The sequence below is a fragment of the Oncorhynchus kisutch genome, linkage group LG17 (genome assembly GCF_002021735.2).
Source record: "Oncorhynchus kisutch isolate 150728-3 linkage group LG17, Okis_V2, whole genome shotgun sequence".
Taxonomy (NCBI): domain Eukaryota; kingdom Metazoa; phylum Chordata; class Actinopteri; order Salmoniformes; family Salmonidae; genus Oncorhynchus; species Oncorhynchus kisutch.
Window position 1 is genome coordinate 48,875,669 of NC_034190.2, and position 20,720 is coordinate 48,896,388.

Sequence of the window (20,720 nt, forward strand, 5' to 3'; positions counted from 1 at the left end):
CTTCAATGCTGCGGGAGTTCCACCGTCACCGGCCAGATCGCCCTGCGCCTCGCCCTCTGGGTCGTCCCCGAGGCCGGCGTTGGCGCGCTGCTGGAGCCGCGCGTCAAGGGGGGGGGGGGGGTTACTGTCACGACTTTCGCTCGCCGAAGTCTGGTCCTCTCCTTGTTCGGGCGGACTCATTTTCCATGTGTTTTGTCTTGTTTTTCCTCACACCTGGTTTCAATTCCCTCAATCATTTGTTGTGTATTTAACCCTCTGTTCCCCCCATGTCTTTGTGTGGGATTGTTTATTTGTAAGTGCTTGTGAACGTGTTGTTTGGTGCGTGCCGGGTTTTTGTACCCAATTATTCTTGTTATTTTTTGCCTTGGGTTTTGTTATTAATTAAACTGCTCCGGCTATTACCAAGTTTTGCCCTCCTGCGTCTGACTTCCCTGCCACTGATTATACACTCCATACATTAACTGAATTTTTGGCTACATTTTAATTTTTATGAATAATAACTAAATGAGGTATACATTTAATGTAGAATTATAACTCATAGAATTATATCCTGTCTGGTGAAGAATGTTTGTACATAGGCCAAGAGGAAGTGTTAACAGACAATTTGTGATCACAGTGAAACTAACAACAGGAAAGATTTCTGGTCCCCAACCAGGGAGGGGAGAAACCCTTGGGCTTGCAGTAGATTGTGTAACATGTGGTAGTATATGATAAGCAATATGTATGTGTTGGAATGGAATTGAAAAGCGGCTTTGTCATTGTCTTAGAGGAGGGACATTTATGACGAAATGAGAGGTGTGTATATAAACCAATGTACATGAAATGATGGGTAGAGCTCTCGGGAATAAACGCTATTGATTAATGTTGAGACTGATCTTTGTCTATTTTATGCAAATAAGAACGTTACAAATTCTTAGACACGGACAAAGTGTTTTGTATGGTATAATAGAATTGGTTAATGAACATATAGGAATTGAATTCCTCTAACATCATGTTGGAGCTAAGTTTGGGCCAACTAATTGTTTTTAGTTCAGGTAACACTTGGACTGAAAAGTGAAGTAAACCCCAAAAATAACCAGTTACTTAACAAGTAGTTGAAACCACTAGATCTTTTGTACAGTTTAGAGCATTTGGGGGATTTTGTTGCATTTTCGCTCCATACTTATTATGATTTAGCCAGGAGCAAGAAAAGAACACATGATAACATTACATTTTCTCTCAAATCTGTCTGGCAATTTATTTTGTGTCAAGAACTGTTGTCATAGCAACAGTAGGATGGTATAAAGTGTGTGTGTGTGTGTGCGCGCGTGTGTGTGCGTGTGTGTGTGAACAGTTGGCTGAGGTTTTTCCTACACCAAAAATATACACAATCATACCGTTGACCTTGATGTGTCCATACATTCTTTGTGAGAAAATCCTTTGCCTCAATGACAAATATTTTGTCATTCAATCGACCTTAAAAATCAATTACGTAGCCTGTATTCCATTCCATTTCAAATTAATACAGTGTTTGATAGACAGTGCATTGCTTTGTTTCACACTGTCACTGAAGCTGTGTATGAATATGAAGATACAGTATTAACCCTGTCTACAGTTACGCCTCATTTTCCACCTTCTACTTCTCCTCTTTAGTTCACAGATGAGAAAAGACTAAACAAAATACAGAGAAAGAAAGATTCTCATTGACAGCTTCACCTCATATTCATAACAGCATCCACCGTTACTATACAACCGAGTGAATAATCAATGTATTGTTCCGCCCCTGTTATATTTCAGTTTCACCCCTGTTTAGCATCAACTTTGATCTGTCTCCATGCTGATATAGTTTTCTCATCCATAGCTGCTCCGCACCTCTCTCTCAATGTCCCCCTGGAGCCAAAGGCAGGCCCAGAATAAGAATCAGTTCCTCTCCCGTCTCAGCTCCTGGCGAGGCTGTCTGTCCTTAAACTCTGTGTTTACCTTTGCACAGACTATAGTAGAGATTGAGATATGAATATGACTATTGAGATATGATATGAAGACAGTTACAGTACAGTGACTGATACTCTGACATAAGCTATCCTGCAAAAGCCATAAATTCCCTATCACCCAACCATACTTCCGCTGTAGTAGCCTACTGTGCTATGCCTTGTTGTTCCTGTCTACTTGTCTGTGTGCACAAGTGTGTGTCCTCTCGTGGGATGTGGGATTGTGTCCGTGTGTGTCCTCTTGTGGATGTGGGATTGTGTCCGTGTGTGTCCTCTTGTGGATGTGGGATTGTGTCCGTGTGTGTCCTCTTGTGGATGTGGGATTGTGTCCGTGTGTGTCCTCTTGTGGATGTGGGATTGTGTCCGTGTGTGTCCTCTTGTGGATGTGGGATTGTGTCCGTGTGTGTCCTCTTGTGGATGTGGGATTGTGTCCGTGTGTGTCCTCTTGTGGATGTGGGATTGTGTCCGTGTGTGTCCTCTTGTGGATGTGGGATTGTGTCCGTGTGTGTCCTCTTGTGGATGTGGGATTGTGTCCGTGTGTGTCTCCAAATGGCAGATAAAGCAAGTCCTTTAACCAGATCTTCCAGATACAACAATCCTCAATTTCAGAGAGAGGAATTCTGCTTTGAAAATCTGCAGACTACGGTGCAGAGTCGGTAGAGAGTGGAGCATATAACGCACGTGGAATAGGGAGAGGCGGGCCCAGGAATCTAGTGGCGGCTGCAAGGGACTGTACAGAGGGGGTAAAGGGGAACAATAAGGACAGATGGGGGAAAGGTGAGGGGCAGCCAGGCAGGAATTGGTTCTGAGAGAAACACCTGTGATTCAATGACTGGAACATGATTGATAGTCTCTACATGAATAGATGGCTGACTAAATCACACCTGGCTAAATGAAACTGGGTGTCTCTTTTCCCCTTTCCCTCCATCTCTCGATCACCTAACTGTTTCGTGATACTGCAGATGAATGCGAAGGCCCTTCTCAATAATAGGCAATACACACTTAGGGGAAATTTTCGATGTTGCATGGTGGATTTCCTTTCCTTTTAATGTTATACTAAAGTCATAGTGAAATATCAAATGAAATGTGAGTATAGAAGTGGAATGCCACAAATGAATTTCCACCAATGTAAGCCTAATGGATTGATATAATGTTTCTGTTCTCTTAATAAGATAACTTTAATGGAGTGTTCCTCTCTCAATGGAAGGGAAACACAGATTAGTAAACCATTATCAACATCCATCATCTAAGAATAAAATTACCACCATTTATATAAGCAGAAGCATTATTAGAATGCAGTCTTCCTTTCAGTTGTCCGAGGGGCTCTGTTTAAATTACAATTTGCTAAAGATTCCTCAATACTCGAAGACTACATGTACTGTTTGTTCCATTTAGACGGGGGACCAGGGATTAACAAGTAAACTAGGTTCCAAACAAATAAAAGAAAGAATGCGAACATAATTTGCTACAATACATGTAACTCATGAGAACATTCTGCAGGATGCATCTCATAATATAAGGATACTTCTCTTGTTTATTGCATAAACTTGGGGATCTTCAATGAATAAATGTGTTGAACAGTCTCTTTATATCTCTCCTACTGTATCCATAGGCTGTATTATGTTGTTTACATAGTCGAGTCAATGATGTAGTAGCCTATCTATCAGAGCGAAGCAGACTTGCTCCTCGTTGAAAACACATAAGCAAGTTTGCGCCACCTTGCGTTTCAAACGTACATAACAGCTCAACGAATTACCACGCAGGCATTTAGGTATCCTTGTTCTAAACAATGTGGGCCCTAACCTTGTACCGGTGTTTCTTGGGAAATGTAGGGAAATGGTTTTAACACCATGCTGAACCTACACTGTGCAACGCCTCTAGAAAACCACAATTACCAGACTCAGAATCCGCTGTTCTTTTCATTTGTGGCGTCGTGCAACATGGCGGCTTGGTAAAACGAAGATAGTTCGTAAGCATCTTGTTTTTAAGAGACCATGGTTCGTATTTTAAGTTTTATACATGCATTTTACCTACTTATGTTGTGCTGTAAAACCTTAAAGTTGCAGTGTTTATAAATAACGTTTGGACTTTAATCCATGAAACGTGTTTTATTTCTATAATCTGTCCCCCAGTCGTTAACGAGCTTGCTTGCTAGCTAGTATCTAAAGTTAGCTATCTAGCTACGTAACGTTAGGAAGTTAAAGATAAAATCCAATAAATCGCTTTTTTTCTTCTTTAGCCCAGCGTTGATACTGTCCTGGAATGTTTTGCATGTCAGCAGTCAAGTTTTTAATTCCGCGTTCAAAACAACTGGGAACTCGGAAAAAACGAGCTCCGACTGGGGTAAAATCGATTTGAATGGTCATCCAACTCAGAATTCCAACTCGGGAACTCGAGCTTCTTTGTAGAACTTCGGCTTTCTGACCTGAAGATCACTGACGTAATGGTTTAACCTCGTGTTTTTCCGAGTTCCCAGTTGTTTTGAACGTGGCATTTAGACAACTGAGAACTCTAGGGGGAACCTCAGACTGGTAAAAATCTATTTGAATGGTCATCCAACTCAGAATTCCATCTGGGAACTCGGGCCCCCGAGAATGCTGACTTTCTGACCTAAAGATCGCTGACGTCATGATATGACCTTGTATTTTTCAGAGTTCCCAGATATTTTTTTTACCTTTATTTAACCAGGCAAGTCAGTTAAGAACAAATTCTTATTTTCAATGACGGCCTGAATGACAGATTTGTACCTTGTCAGCTCTGGGGTTTGAACTTGCAACCTTCCGGTTGCTAGTCCAACACTCTAACCACTAGGCTACCCTGCCGCCTCGGCAGGAAACAAATGCCGCGTCCAAAACAACTGGGAACTCGGAGGTCAAATAATTACGTCAGTGATCTAAAGGTCAGTAAGACAGAGCTCTAGAAAGAGACCCGAGATGGAATTCTGAGTTGGATGACCGTTACAATCGCGTTTCCCCTGTCGGAGCTCGTTTTCCCCCCCTCAATTCCCAGTTGTTTTGAATGCACTGAAGTCTGAGATTTCAGAGTCCTGAGCTCTCAAGTTGTTTGAATGCAGCAAAAGTGTCACTTCCATTTTGTATCATCATGATGATGTGGAAGTGACACAGGTGGTGCTTTCAAGGCAACTGGTACTGTGTTCAAACTGGGAGCTTGGACATTTCTGACCTGAAGATCACTAAGGCCATGATTTAACCAAATTTTTCAGAGTTCCCAGTTGTCTTGAACACAGCATGGGCACCCTGGGGGGGGGGGGACTTCAGGTCGGAAAGTACGAGCTCTAAAAAGATGTCTACTTTTCCGACTTGGGATTCCGAGTAGGATGACTGTTCAAAACTGTTTTTCCCCCCTGAGTTCCCAGTTGTCTTGAAACACACTGAAGTTGGAAATCAGAGTTCTCAGTTGTTTGGAACTCCGTATTTGCTTCCAATATCTTGAAAACTTGACGGCTGACACGCAAAACATTTGGTACTGCATTAACAATGTGCTAATGGGAAAAAGAATACCAAAAGATTGTTTTGGAGTCTTGCAAAAAATAATCATGATGATAATATCATACTTGCTCAGTAGCTACCTAGGTAGATAATTACCTGACATTTAGCTAGTTCACTAACCAACCACCAACTAATTAGAGAGAGCTAGCTAGATAGTTATTGAGCGTGCAGTTATTTATTCCAGCCCAGCACTAAAACACTTGAGTCAAATTATCATTGTCTTTTTTTGTGATTAGCTAGTTGATAGGATGATGGTTACGCCATTAAGTGTTGTCTCCATTTATCGATGTCATGTACAATCAGAACTTAATAGTGGGGGTTGGGGACGTAATACACTGAGACGATGGTAACATGGACTTGACCACCTACAACTCAAAGCTATATTCATTCTGTCCTCACAGATGGCTGGCGATCCAACCGACAAGAACAATGCAGCAGAGACCTCAGGAGTCAAGGATAAGGATCGGGAGCGGAAACGCAGTCGCTCACGAGAGCGTGAACGCAAAGGCTCCCCGTCCAAGGACCGGAAACCTCGCCAACGCTCTCGTGAACGCAACCGATCCAAATCCGCAGAAAGGTTTGAATGACGCAGAATTATTGGTCGTGGGTGAATGCGAACAACCTGCCAGAATAGTTTCAACCTTTCGGGTGCATTGAGTACAGCTTCCCTACAGATTGAAATGCACTGCTGCCCTAATCAGGGCAGCGTGGAATCCAGGGATGGAAGATGCTGCTGTACCTTTTAATATTCCCATTCTCTAAAACAGTGTTTTCCAGCCCTGGTCCTGGCCAAACACTTCATTCAGCTCATTGAGGGCTTGATGATTAGTTGACAATTTGAGTCAGGTGTGCTTGTCCAGGGTTACAATAAAAAATGTGTACTGTTGGTGGTACTTCAGGACCAGGGTTTGGAAACGCTGTATTTAAACAGCCTTTTTTGTCCTCGTGCTAGGTAGCAGAAGCCATAGCAGCCATTTTGGAATTTTATTTAGACATTTCCACAGCGCAACGAAGTAGTCCATTCTGAGCCTGATTGGCTGACTATCCTTTGTTGTTCAATGCGATGTTCTACGTGCCATTCCAAAATGGTTGGTGTGGCTTCTGCTACCTAGCATGAGAATGAAAAAGGCTGTTTAAATAAAAAATGAGCAGTATTTCAATATTCTCGATTTATCAGTTTGTATAATGGGAATATTAGGAGTACAGGGACATCTTCCATCCCTGGAGTGAGGTACATTTTTCATGCAGCGGTGCGTTTTGACCTGTAGGGAAGATGTGCGACCGACTGATCAAAACTATTCTGGCTAGGCGAACCACGCCTGCTATCTGACTCTGTCTTTCCACTGTATTTGAAAGGTGTCCAGTGTTAAGTTCATGTTTTAAGTGTCCCTATATTTCTGTTATTACGGGGCTATCACTCTGTTATTAGTGCGCCTGCGCAGCAGTCTCGTTGATGAACCTGGCCTGAGTGCAATGGCAGCCATGTAGTGTGCTAATACGGTTTAGTAAATGTTAAACTGGAACCTTGTTGTTTTCATTTCAAGTCAACTTCCAGTGGGTTTATCGCAGGTTGGGGGTTTATCGCAGGTTGGTAATATTTCTATGTCTCTGACCTTTCCTTCCCCCTCCAGAGATCGCCGTCTGAAGGACAAGGAGAGAGAAAAAGAGCACGACCGGGACAAGAACAGAGAGAGGGGTCGCAAGGACCGCGATAAGGACGGTCACCGCAGAGACAAAGACTGCAACAAGAAATCCAGGTCTGTAGGCTTGAATCAGACTGGTGTTTTTAGTCACCGGGTGACTATTCGGTGCCGGCTTGAGTCGAATAACAAGATCAAGGTGTCCTATTGATATGGTTCCATCCAGAGGCGTTATAAAGATCTGATGGTTCTCAGCAGAATGTTTATCTGGAACACTCCCACGTTGTGCCGTTCAGGAACTGAGTGTGAGCTATGCGTCTTTAAAACATCACGCAATATGCAGAGACATTTTCAAATCGTTTTCCGCTACCTTTTCAACTTCTCCTTACAGAAGCGTCTCCCCCAAGTCCAAGGACAGGATAAAGAGGGAGAAGGATTTGAAGAAAGAGGAGGATGAGGAAGATGAGAAAAAGAAGAAAAGCAAGGTAAGACCAGGGAGTGGTGTCGATATTCTCCCAAGCCCAGCTAACTACCACGTTGTGATGTACCTCGAGTTGCATTGTGTTTCATAATGAGTATTTCCCTGCATCTCTCTTAGGTCCAGCCACTGTCTCTAGAGGAACTTCTAGCCAAGAAGAAGGCAGAGGAGGAGGCGGAGGCAAAGGTGAGACCTTAACAGTGCTCGTTTGAGAGTCAATCTGTTGGGTGTTGCAGTGAGGAGCAAGATGGGAGTGTACGAATTAAGAATGTTAAGCTAAGTTTCTCCTCATGATTTTGAATGCCTTTCTCTCTCAGCCCAAGTTCCTGTCCAAGGCAGAGCGTGAGGCGGAGGCTCTGAAAAGGAGGCAGCAGCAGACTGAGGAGAGGAAGAAGACTATCGATGAGGACAGGAAGAAGAGGAGGATGTTCCAGGACATCGGGAGGAAGATGATGGGTGAGTAGGAGGGACTTGGGGTTAGTTGGGAGGAAGATGGTGGGTGAGTAGGAGGGGCTTGGGGTTAGTCGGGAGGATGATGGTGGGTGAGTAGGAGGGGCTTGGGGTTAGTCGGGAGTAAGATGGTGGGTGAGTAGGAGGGGCTTGGGGTTAGTCGGGAGGAAGATGGTGGGTGAGTAGGAGGGGCTTGGGGTTAGTTGGGAGGAAGATGGTGGGTGAGTAGGAGGGGCTTGGGGTTAGTTGGGAGGAAGATGGTGGGTGAGTAGGAGGGGCTTGGGGTTAGTTGGGAGGAAGATGGTGGGTGAGTAGGAGGGGCTTGGGGTTAGTCGGGAGGAAGATGGTGGGTGAGTTGGAGAAGCTTGGGGTGTTGTAACTTAATGGGTTACAGATTTAATGTTTACAGTTAATTAATTGAGCTGTATCTAAAGATATTTTCTTTACAGTTATTTACATACAATTACATATTAGAATTTGTGTGATGGAGATTGAGAGAACTACATTCATATTTATGTTGTATTGGTTAGTATTGGATTACGCTATTGACTGCAAGTACCAGAATGCCTTGCGACAGGTAGTAGAAAAATGAAGAACGTGCCAGTTATGTACAAGTGACAAATGATTATCCTGACTGTCGCTAGCAACTTTCTTTTATTGTTTGTAGAATCTAAAGTTGTTAAATGTAACGTGAACGAGTATTATTACTAAAAGAAGCTTTCACTTCACAACTCGACGTCCCCAGTCATTACTTTGAAGATAGTTATTCTATGTGGGGTTAGTCAGGTCGCAATATTCTCAATGTCGCTGATAGAAATGTCTTCTAAAGAACTTTAACTGATTCCCTATTCTACACGACAGAGAAGCACGTCTGTTCTACATCATGTGTTTCTATCTAAACGTCCAGTAACGTTGCACCCCACTGAACATGATCTAGGTTTCTGGAAGTTGGGTATCTAACTGTTAGACCTCTGGTTCGGTCTCTGACAGTGCTTGGAGTTAGGATGTAAGTTGTTTTAACAGTTCCATTGAAAATACTGTCGGCTCACAAAGTGTATATCTGTCCCTTGTCCCAGAGGACCCCCAGGAGAGGGACAGACGAGAACGGAGAGAGCGGATGGAGCGGGAGAACAACGGGGACCAAGCGGACGACGGAAGACAGAAGATCAGAGAGGAGAAGGATAAGGGCAAGGAGCTACAGGCCATCAAGGTATGTCTGGAGATTGAGGTTCTGCCATGGGCCGGTTTCAGGAAAACAGGCTCATTTCTGGGTTGTATTCATTCATGGATACCGTAGCAAAACATAGCTAAAAAATGTTGCAACAGAAAATGGAAACAATGTTTCTTATTGGACAACATGATGTCGTCCCTGCCTGTTTGAGTCTGTCGTCCTGTGTTTGGTGCCTAGTGATTATGACCCTGGACTAAAAACATGTTCACTGGAGATTCTCAGATGAATTTGTAATTTTTTTGTCAAATCAAACTTTGTCTCATGCGCCGAATACAACAAGTGTAGACTTTACCGTGAAATGCTTTACTTACAAGCCCTTAACCAACAGTGTAGACTTTACCGTGAAATGCTTTACTTACAAGCCCTTAACCAACAGTGTAGACTTTACCGTGAAATGCTTTACTTACAAGCCCTTAACCAACAGTGTAGACTTTACCGTGAAATGCTTTACTTACAAGCCCTTAACCAACAGTGTAGACTTTACCGTGAAATGCTTTACTTACAAGCCCTGAACCAACAGTGTAGACTTTACCGTGAAATGCTTTACTTACAAGCCCTTAACCAACAGTGTAGACTTTACCGTGAAATGCTTTACTTACAAGCCCTTAACCAACAGTGTAGACTTTACCGTGAAATGCTTTACTTACAAGCCCTTAACCAACAGTGTAGACTTTACCGTGAAATGCTTTACTTACAAGCCCTTAACCAACAGTGCAGTTCAAGAAGGAGAAAATACTTACCAAGTAGACTCAAATAAAAAGTCATAATAAAAAGTAACACAATAACGAGGCTATATACAGGGGGCACTGGTACCGAGTCAGTGTGCGGTGGTACAGGCTAGGAGGAGTGAGCTTTGATATGATTGGTTGAACTAAGTGTTTGAGCCGGTGTACTGTGCCGTCTCTGTCCAATCAGGAGCGTTACCTGGGCGGGACTAAGAAGCGCCGGCGGACACGTCACCTGAACGACAGGAAGTTTGTCTTTGAGTGGGATGCCTCTGAAGACACGTCTACCGACTACAACCCCATGTGAGTCTGCATATGAACGCTGGGATGATGAATTCAGTTTCACCAACATGATGTGTCTGAATTAGAGGCCTTCACGGGTCCAACAGAGACGAAATGAGTCATTTGTTATAGGCTGTTTGTAAGGACACGTAACTGGCTAATTTGGTCAATGTCACTTGTTTATTTATGGAGCTGGCAGCATTTGGCTGGAGGTTTCTCTCTCGCTCTCTCTCTCACTGATCTGAACGCGTCTCTCAGATCCGAAACATGCACAGGTCTGTTTTTCCACGGTCCTTTTCAGAACGGGTTTGACAGGGCAGTCAGAACCGTTCTGAAAAGGACCGTGGGAAAACAGGCCCGTGTCAGTTTCGGATCTGATTAGACGTGTTCCGATCCGAGAGAGCGACGCATATCGCTAACCTTTAACAACTTTGCTCCTTCAATAGACATTTGTCTCTCCTATGCCGCCTGCTCTCTTCCCACCTAATATCCCGCTCTGCCTCCGTCTCTCAGTTATAAGGAGAAGCACCAGGTCCAGCTGTATGGCCGGGGGTTCATCGCTGGGATCGACCTCAAGCAACAGAAGAAAGACCAGTCCCATTTCTACGTGGACATGATGGAGACGAGACGTACACTGGAGGAGAAGGAGCAGGAGGAGTGAGTCACGTGCACACAAACACACCTGACAAACTAACACGCCCGCTACAGAGCATTGGAATCGATGCCTTTGAAACGGCTTCAAACGGGTAATTGCCGTCCACTAACCTCTGCGCCGTCCCCTTCCCGCTCCTCAGGGTGCGACTGAAGAAGGTTCATAAGAAGGAGGCCAAGCAGCGTTGGGATGACAGGCACTGGTCGCAGAAGAAGCTGGAGGAGATGGCGGACAGGGACTGGCGTATCTTCAGGGAGGATTACAGTATCACCACCAAGGGTGGCAAGATCCCCCACCCCATCAGGAACTGGAAGGAGTACAACCTGCCCCCACACATCGTGGAGGTCATCGACAACTGTGGCTACAAGGTCAGCTGTGAGGACTTGGCATGCATACGCCACCTTTGGGCCTTTCCCCTGATCCAGCACTGAAGCCGTTGCTTGCTGTATAAAAAAAATGGCCTCCTCTTTGTTTCCCTTGTTGTCCAGGATCCAACGCCTATCCAGAGACAAGCCATCCCCATTGGCTTACAGAACCGCGACATCATCGGCGTGGCTGAGACGGGTAGCGGTAAAACGGCTGCCTTCCTCATCCCCCTATTGGTCTGGATCACGACCCTGCCTAAGGATGAAAGGTGAGGTGTCGCCTCCCCAGCCAGAGGGTTACCCCTTAAACTACTCTCCCAAGATTTGCATGTCCTTCATTCAAAGCACACATCCTTCTCACCCTCCTCTTTCCCCTGTCCCTGTAGGATTGAGGACTCGGACCAGGGTCCGTATGCAGTGATCCTGGCCCCCACCCGTGAGCTGGCGCAGCAGATCGAGGAGGAGACCCTTAAGTTTGGGAAACCTCTGGGCATCCGTACCGTGGCTGTCATTGGAGGTATCTCCAGGGAGGACCAGGGATTCCGCCTCCGGATGGGCTGCGAGGTCAGACACTAGAAAACAACACACACACAGACACTCAAACATGCAGATTCACACGCACACAATATTATTGCCCATATTAAGACGCGTGCTTGTGAGGTCTGAGTAAACGCGTGTGTTTCCAGATAGTGATAGCCACCCCAGGTCGTCTGATAGACGTGTTGGAGAACAGATACCTGGTCCTGGGCCGCTGTACCTACGTGGTACTGGACGAGGCTGACCGCATGATAGACATGGGCTTCGAGCCTGACGTCCAGAAGATCCTGGAGTACATCCCTGTGACCAATCAGAAACCAGACACGGACGAAGCAGAGGACCCCGAGAAAATGAAGATGAACTTCGAGATGGGAAAACACAAGTACAGACAGGTGAGAGATTGTTAAAGCCGTAGCAGATAAACACACACTGAAGAAAATATCTTTTTTTTTATAGCTAGCTGTACAATTTAAGAAGAGAATTCTCTTTCCCCTGCCTTTCCTCCTTCCATCGGTCTCTCTCCTTCTCGCTCTGTTTCTCAGACGGTCATGTTCACAGCTACCATGCCCGCGGCGGTAGAGCGGTTGGCCCGTAACTACCTGCGTCGCCCGGCCGTGGTGTACATCGGTTCAGCTGGTAAACCCCACGAGAGAGTGGAACAGAAGGTCCTGCTCATGGGAGAGGGAGAGAAGAGGTAACAGACTCGAGAGAGAGACACACACATCACTTCTATCCCTGACGCTGTAGCTAATGCCGAGTCTCCCTTGTTGTCTCGTCTTCCAGGAAGAGGCTGCTGGATGTTTTGGCGCGCGGGTTCGAGCCGCCCATCATCATCTTCGTCAACCAGAAGAAGGGTGTCGACGTGCTGGCCAAGTCTCTGGAGAAGATGGGGGTGAGACCTCATACTTTCTAATACCTGAGCTGTGCTGTTTTGTTTTCCCGGTACAATGTAACGACTGGAATAGCTCCAAAAGTGCAAACGCAGTGCTAAATCAAGGGCACCTCAAATACATCTATTTTGACCTTTTGTCATCCTTTCACCACTACTATGGCTACGCTAGGAACCAGGAGGTTTATAATGGTTCTCTTTCTAATGATGTTTCTCTCCCTCTCTCGCCTGGTCTCTTTCAGTACAATGCTTGCACGTTGCACGGTGGCAAGGGCCAGGAGCAGAGAGAGTTTGCTCTGTCCAACCTGAAGGCTGGAGCCAAGGACATCCTGGTAGCCACCGACGTGGCTGGGCGAGGTATCGACATCCACGACGTCTCCATGGTGCTCAACTACGACATGGCCAAGAACATAGAGGGTAAGATCATGACCTTTGACCCTGGGGTCTCTCAAGCTGGGCGACGTGGAGAAAAATCCATATCGCGATCAAATCCCTGAATTGATGCGATGATGATGATGATAAATAGAACGATATGTTTTTAACATTAATGTGCACCACAGTTGCACTACTAGTTTGATGGTTGTAGCCATCAATTTGCCCATTTAACAATCACATTTCTCTAGTATAGGATACTTGTAATAAACGATTTTAGTGAAATGCCTGCGATAAGTGATCGGTATGGTCAGTGTCGATCAGTTTTATCATTCCAGCTCTAGGTCACTCGCCTGTTTGTTGGATTTTGTTACATCATAGAGACTTTGTACTGCCTTCCATATTTGTAGACCGGTGTTAAAGTTCTCTGTCACAGCAGAATATGGAGTATCTATTCCTCCATCAGTTAAAAAATAAAAAGAATATCATTTAGAGTAGACTTTGCAAGTTCGCTGTCTTGAGCCTCCAGAGTGCCAGAGAGGACAAATGGAGTGCATCTTCAAAAGTGCTCGTGTCCAGCTCAAACCATTCCAAAAAACATGACCCATATTACCGGAGCGACCTCTCCTCCTTTATATCGCGGAATCACACGCACTTTCTATAATTTCACAAACCGTGAAAGTAATCCCGGGCGTCTACTTATTGGTTTGATCACAAACGACCTTGTTCAGTCATGCTACCTAGCTATATAATAAGCTGGTAACTTGAGAGTACTTACGTCTAGGCCAATATGGTGAGCACAGGAAGAAAGGAAAATGGGCTCCTGCTCATGAGAATGATGTCAGCCTAACTGTATTAAAAATCAACCTCTTTCTGGTGCTCCTTCAATTCTGTTTGGTGCCTAGTGTTTTTAAAGTTGGGCGCAGTGTGTGTGTGTGTGTGGAAGAGTAAAGGTTTCTTGCAGTGTTTTCCCCTAATTGACACAATAGCATCGTTAAGCATGTATATTCTGCAAGGTTAACTTGGTCCCAGTCGATCTGAGATCGACTTCAGTTTCAGTCGTGGATTTAGTTTTTAATGCTTTAACTGCTGTGTAGATCTTTTTGTCTTATTGTGACGTTGCCCCTTCGCCCTCCCCTCCAGACTACATCCATCGTATCGGTCGTACGGGTCGCGCTGGGAAGAGCGGCGTGGCGCTGACCTTCCTCACCAAGGAGGACTCGTCAGTGTTCTACGACCTGAAGCAGGCCTTCCTGGAGAGCCCCGTGTCCACCTGCCCCCCCGAGCTGTCCAACCACCCCGACGCCCAGCACAAGCCTGGTACCATCCTCACCAAGAAGAGACGCGAGGAGACCATCTTCGCCTGACGTGCCAGATCACGTTAAAGGGTTACGCCACCCTAGGACCTGCCACCACACACACTGGGTTTTCACTCGTTTTAATCATCTGTTTTTGCAGTCTCTCAACACCTACGGTATCCCCCCTCCTTCCTTCCTGTGTCTTCTGTTCTTTTCTCATTTTCTTTCTCGGTCTTGCCACTCTCTTCAGTCCTCCTTTCTCATTCCTCCATTGTTAGTCTTCCCCTTCTGTAGCCCGGCTACTGTACGAAATGTTAGCCTGATGGAAGGGTCCTGGGGGTTCATATTCTGGTTTTGGAAAAGGTTTTGGTTTTTGCTACAGGAGAATACAGGGCCTCTTGGTCTGTGTGGGGAAGGGACGTTAATGGAAGGTCATGTGAGCGCCAAACCTACACTTATTTCAAAGAGCCCCTGTAACAACACACAAGCGGTCCCAAAAGGCCAAGACAGAAATGTTGTAGTGTGATTGTGTATTATTATTTTTTAAATTGGAGTTAGCCCTGTTGTGACAAGTTTTAAAATTGTGTAAAAAGACCAAAAGATTGAATACCTTTTGTCTCCCAGAGAAACATGGTCGATGTGGTGTTTTTTCTTTCATCAGTCAGCTGGTTATGATGAGTATTTTGGAATGTGATGTTTGCTACGTTGAATTCTATGAAGTGAATAAAACCCAACTTTTGACTGACACCGTTTTAAAATAAGTCCTTCATAAACTGATCTCACCAGAGTCCTACAAAGGTTGTCATCAATCGAGTCCAGGGAATTGATATCAAAGATTGCTGTCCTAAGAACTGCAACGTTCAAGAAAGCACATGACAATGGCAGCATTAAAAGTACATAAAATGTAATGTTTATTTTACTTTGTTTTATTTTACTTAGCATTTTTACTAATATATTCTTAAATAGAAAGCATTCTATACAGCGACAGGCAGGAAATCTTTCTTTTTTTCTTCGTCTCAGAAATTGAGGAAAGGAGCGTCGGGTCACGCTAGCACACTGTGATTGAGTCCGGTGAATAGATACATGGTTATAATTTAGTGCAGTTATTGCATTACAAAGCAACCATCAAAAAAACAAAATTAGTGCAATGGGTTTTTCTTCTACTTACACAAAAAAAGAGAAAGTTCAGAAGGGTTAAGGCGTTTTTAACTCTTTCAATGTTAGGCTTTGTATTGCATACAGAATATAAGACAAACTAAACTATAACCCTTGTATAAATTGTGCTTCATAAATCGAAAAACCTTTTCATTGTCAATTACTACATTGGTCCGCTTTGAAAGTCACATTCCTCTAAAGTACAGTGAAAATCTCTTAAGTGAGCGAAGACTTGCAAGGCTGCATTTAGCAAGTCGCTCAATCCCTCTCTCTGATAGGTCGTCGAGGAGCAGGTGGGAATAAATAGCTTCAGAGCCAATCCAAACTGTGCTCAATAGAACACACATAAAGTAAAACATTTTGTGCAATTAACAAAAAATCTGCCTTTTTGTTTGTATCGTTAAGAGAGAATTCTGGGGGAAGAAAATACTCAACAGTTTTCCGTTTTCCGTTTCTAGTGAATACAAGTGTCGGCACCTGTACCCACACTTCTCCTTATTCATTAATGTTGTAATTTTAATCTATGTTTCATTATTCTCCGTTATAGTCAGGTTACTCCATATTTGAGATGCATTCTGCTTTTTAAATGGTTAATTAATTGTGGTTAATTTGTAACTCGAGGAGTGACTGCCTTTTTACAAACAGAATCGTCGACAAGAATATTACTAAGAAATAACGAGGAGAATCAGAATCGATGCATTAAAAGTGTAGAAGAACTGCAAAAAGAAACAATCAGGTTTCATGCAACACTTGCATAGAATTATTTTCTTATTTTTTTCAATCATGCTGTGATTTTTCAAATAATACAGAACACTATAAAGTTGCTTATTAGACATGGAAGCAGTAGACCAGTTAGTCCCCAGACATGGTCTGCAGGGACCCTGTTCATGCAGATCTTTGTTCCACAATATGCCCAACTGATCGGTTCATAGACTAACCACGCAGGTATATGGTATCATGTCACAGTTGCTATAGCTGTGAGTCCTTTCGAAATCCAGGAGACCACATCACAAGTTCCACACATAATTAGCCAATGAATGTAGTGATCAGTTGAGCACGAATAAGTGATTGGTTGGATCAAAAACCTTCCGATATAGGTAGACTTGTGGATCTGCTTCGTGAGGTTGACAGTAAAACTGCAGTACACATACAGTATAGAGACAGTTGAAACAAAGGGGTTCAGAGGAGATGCTATGTGCTGAATGTGTCTGACAAACACTGAATAGGTTGTGCTTGGTATGAAGTGCTCTCTCTCTCTCTTGCCTGGTGTTTGGAGACTCATATAAGTGAGTGTGAAAGGGACGTTGTGCGGATGCTACAATAAAAAATGTGCTCCACAACTGGAGGACAATCAGAGGAAGGAGTGAGATCAGCCCACCACTAGGGGCAGCTGGAGTCGTAAAAAAGGCATGCGATATTGCATTATTTTGATGCCTGAATTTGTGTGTGTGTGTGTGTGTGTGTGTCTGCTTGCATGTGCCTCTGTGTGCCACAGGAGGTTGGTGGCACCTTAATGTTTCCATGTTTCCATGTGTTTGATGCCATTCCATTTGCTCCTTTCCAGCCATTATTATGAGCCGTCCTCCCCTCAGCAGCCTCCACGGATGTTTGCTTGTCTGTGTGTGTGTGTGTGTTAAGAGTAATATTGATTTGTTACATTCCCTTCATAACTCATGGTGATATTCTGTGTGATATGTGTAATGACAGAAACAAGATATGTGAATATACTGCAGCTTTACCGCACTAACATACAGATCACCGTATCGAGGCCTGCGTACCTGTGCCTCTCACAAAACATTCATCATCTTCTCAGTGAAAACTATCTGAACTGAAATCAGGAAGAAGTCCATACTGACAAAATTAAATAAACCCCAAAATATAAATACTTATAACAGCCTGGTCTCATAGACTAGACATAACATAGTCAATGTAAATCCAGGACACTCAAATTAGTATGTTATGTTTGGTATGGTTACATAAGACAGAAGGTTACTAAAGGCAAAAAACGATGAGTGATTGAGCAGAGTGGATGAGTGGGCATATAACGCGAATGTCTAGCAACCCAAAGGTTGCGTGAATCTCATCACTGGCAATTTTAGCTAATTAGCAACTACTACTTTTTAGCTACTTTGCAACTACTTAGCTAACCCTTCCTTGAAAAATAAGCCTAACCTTAACTCATTTAGCTAACCCTTCCCCTAACCCGTTATCTTATCTCCTAACCCTAACCCCTAGTGTAGCTAACGTTAGCCACCTAGCTAACCCTTCCTTGAACAATAAGCCTAGCCTTAACTCTTTTAGCTAACCCGTCCCCTAACCTGTTAACCTATCTCCTAACCCTAACCCCTAGTGTAGCTAACGTTAGCCACCTAGCTAACATTAGCCACAACTAATTGGAATTCGTAACATATTGTACGTTTTGCAAATTCTCAACATATTGTACATTTTGCAGATTTGTAACATATCATATGAATTGTAATTGACACATATCATATGAAATGACTGATTGACATTCACAAATTAGTACATACCATGTGAAACGTAACATATACTTAATTGAGTGTCCAAGATTTACATACAGAATAATACTAAATGCTCTGAGACCAAGTTGATTATAACCAGGTGCCCATTCAATATGTACAATATATATTCGGATGCATTACTATTTCCCATAGCAGATAAGTAAAATGTAGACATTCCTACTTTTGTTTATCCAGAAAGAGCCTATGGTTCCTGTTCTGACCATAATGTGCAAATAGTCCTAAAATAATCATACATGCAATAATAAAGATACATAAACGTCTTAGGGATTTAAGGCCAGTAAATGTGTCATTCTAAAATAGAGAAACCTTATGCAAAGAATCTTAACATTTGACTTGACCTACAGCCAGTAGTTATAGCTTGCTATTGTGGAGGTGAGTAGCCCTGTTGACGTATAGCCTTTTATCTGATTAACATGACCCCAGCTAATCAGAATGAGTAAAACCGTAAGCCTGGAAGTGTGTGATTGTAGAAGGTGGTAATGTGCACAGCAGTCAGTAATTGTTTTGGGGACAATTGGTACTACATTGTTTCCATAGTTAGGGTGAGTGGTTGGGGACAAGGGGTACACTTATTGTGTACAAGTGGGTGTCTTGTGGCCAAAGTTGTAGTTTGGGTATAGCTAGTTGTCTTGGGGCCAGTGGTACATTAGAGATGTCAGTAGTTGTCTTGGGGCCAGGGGTACTTTAGAGATGTCAGTAGTTGTCTTGGGGCCAGTGGCACGTTAGAGATGTCAGTAGTTGTCTGGGGCCAGGGGTATGCTAGAGATGTCAGTAGTTGTTTTGGGGCCAGGGGTACGTTAGAGATGTCAGTAGTTGTCTTGGGGCCAGGGGTACATTAGAGATGTCAGTAGTTGTCTTGGGGCCAGTGGTACGTTAGAGATGTCAGTAGTTGTCTTGGGGCCAGGGGTACTTTAGAGATGTCAGTAGTTGTCTTGGGGCCAGGGGTACGTTAGAGATGTCAGTAGTTGTCTTGGGGCCAGGGGTACGTTAGAGATGTCAGTAGTTGTCTTGGGGCCAGGGGTATGTTAGAGATGTCAGTAGTTGTCTTGGGGCCAGGGGTACGTTAGAGATGTCAGTAGTTGTCTTGGGGCCAGGGGTAGGTTAGAGATGTCAGTAGTTGTCTTGGGGCCAGGGGTACGTTAGAGATGTCAGTAGTTGTCTTGGGGCCAGGGGTACGTTAGAGATGTCAGTAGTTGTCTTGGGGCCAGGGGTACGTTAGAGATGTCAGTAGTTGTCTCGGGGCCAGTGGTACGTTAGAGATGTCAGTAGTTGTCTTGGGGCCAGGGGTATGTTAGAGATGTCAGTAATTGTCTCGGGGCCAGTGGTATGCTAGAGATGTCAGTAGTTGTCTCGGGGCCAGTGGTATGCTAGAGATGTCAGTAGTTGTCTTGGGGCCAGGGTACGTTAGAGATGTCAGTAGTTGTCTTGGGGCCAGGGTACGTTAGAAATGTCAGTAGTTGTCTCGGGGCCAGGGGCGGCTGCGTTGGCAGTTGTTGCGCTGGTTGTGCCCCTGCTGGGCATCGCGCTGGAGCAGCCTGTCCTGTGATTCATGCCCGTTGGTGCTGTGGACGCCCCCGCGGTGACCGCGGTGAGGGGGGTACCTGTCCCTGTAAGTTTGGGCGTGGCAAGGGGACTCAAACTCATCCTCCTCATCTAGTTCCTCTTCTAATTCCTCCACCAGCTCCTCGTCCTCCTCGTCTCCCCGGAGGCGTGGGCCCCCAAGGAGGCCGCGGGAGAGGGAGTCGCTGCCTTCTTCAGACGGCATCAGGCTGTCCTGCTCCAGAGGGGAGTGGGCCTCCACCTCCTCACCCTCCACCCCCACACTGCTGTGCTGCACTGGGGGCTGGTTCTTATTCTGGGTCTGGGGTTTGGTGTTGGAGAGGGGGGAGGGGGAGGGAGATAATACAAAAGATCTCCATCACAGGGTCTGAGACAGATTCCTAAAGTAACCTGCTCTTTTTACTATCCTCATCACACCAAAGACAAATGCTAAAGCTACCACACGTGGGTACACATCACACATACAGTGTGTTCGGAAAGTATTCAGACCCCTTGACTTTTTCCACATTTTGTTCCATTACAGCCTTATTCTAAAATTTATTAAATAGTTTCCCCCCCTCATTAATCACATTTTTGCACATAAAAAATAAAACTGAAATATCACATTTACATAAGTATTCAGACCCTTTACTCAGTACTCTGTTGAAGCACCTTTGGCAGCGATTACAGCCTCGAGTCTTCTTAGGTATGACGCTACAAGCTTGGCACACCTGTATTTGAGGAGTTTCTCCCATTCTTCTCTGCAGATTCTGTCAAGCTCTGTCAGGTTGGATGGGGATTGTCACTACACGGATATTTTCAGGTCTCTCCAGAGATGTTCGATCAGGTTCAAGTCCAGGACATTCAGAGACTTGTCCTGAAGCCACTCCTATGTTGTCTTGGCTGTGTGCTTAGGGTCGTTGTCCTGTTGGAAGGTGAACCTTCGCCCCAGTCTGAGGTCCTGAGCGCTCTGGAGCAGATTTTCATCAAGGATCTCTCTGTTTTTTTTTCCAGAGTTTGCACTATTAGGTGACCTAAACTGGGATATGCTTAACACCCCGGCCATCCTACAATCTAAGCTAGATGCC

The 20,720-nt window shown here is 44.5% G+C and overlaps 2 protein-coding genes across 2 annotated transcripts in view; one reads left to right on the top strand and one right to left on the bottom strand.

The window, feature by feature from the left end:
- The first annotated feature begins 3,699 nt into the window (after positions 1-3,699).
- On the top strand, positions 3,700-15,142 carry ddx23 (DEAD (Asp-Glu-Ala-Asp) box polypeptide 23). Its single transcript, XM_020506008.2, has 17 exons — positions 3,700-3,964; positions 5,878-6,053; positions 7,108-7,233; positions 7,508-7,601; positions 7,715-7,780; positions 7,912-8,050; positions 9,121-9,254; positions 10,191-10,303; positions 10,796-10,939; positions 11,077-11,302; positions 11,423-11,568; positions 11,686-11,863; positions 11,986-12,228; positions 12,379-12,530; positions 12,620-12,728; positions 12,968-13,142; positions 14,241-15,142. The coding sequence occupies exons 1-17, from the start codon at positions 3,962-3,964 to the stop codon at positions 14,462-14,464; spliced, it is 2,448 nt and encodes an 815-aa protein (XP_020361597.1). The 5' UTR covers positions 3,700-3,961; the 3' UTR covers positions 14,465-15,142.
- A 136-nt stretch (positions 15,143-15,278) lies between these two features.
- Positions 15,279-20,720, bottom strand: part of cacnb3a (calcium channel, voltage-dependent, beta 3a) — a 32,351-nt gene continuing 26,909 nt past the window's right edge. Inside the window, exon 14 of the mRNA XM_031793969.1 lies at positions 15,279-19,954. Coding sequence (XP_031649829.1) covers positions 19,544-19,954 — 411 coding nt within the window. The 3' untranslated portion in view covers positions 15,279-19,543. The remainder of the gene's footprint in view (positions 19,955-20,720) is intronic.

Bases quoted from the DNA above. Each gene is read 5' to 3' on its own strand.
- ddx23 (XM_020506008.2), top strand. The intron at 9,255-10,190 runs GTATGTCTGGAG...CTGTCCAATCAG, and splicing joins AGGAGCTACAGGCCATCAAG to GAGCGTTACCTGGGCGGGAC. The intron at 13,143-14,240 runs GTAAGATCATGA...CCTCCCCTCCAG, and splicing joins CATGGCCAAGAACATAGAGG to ACTACATCCATCGTATCGGT.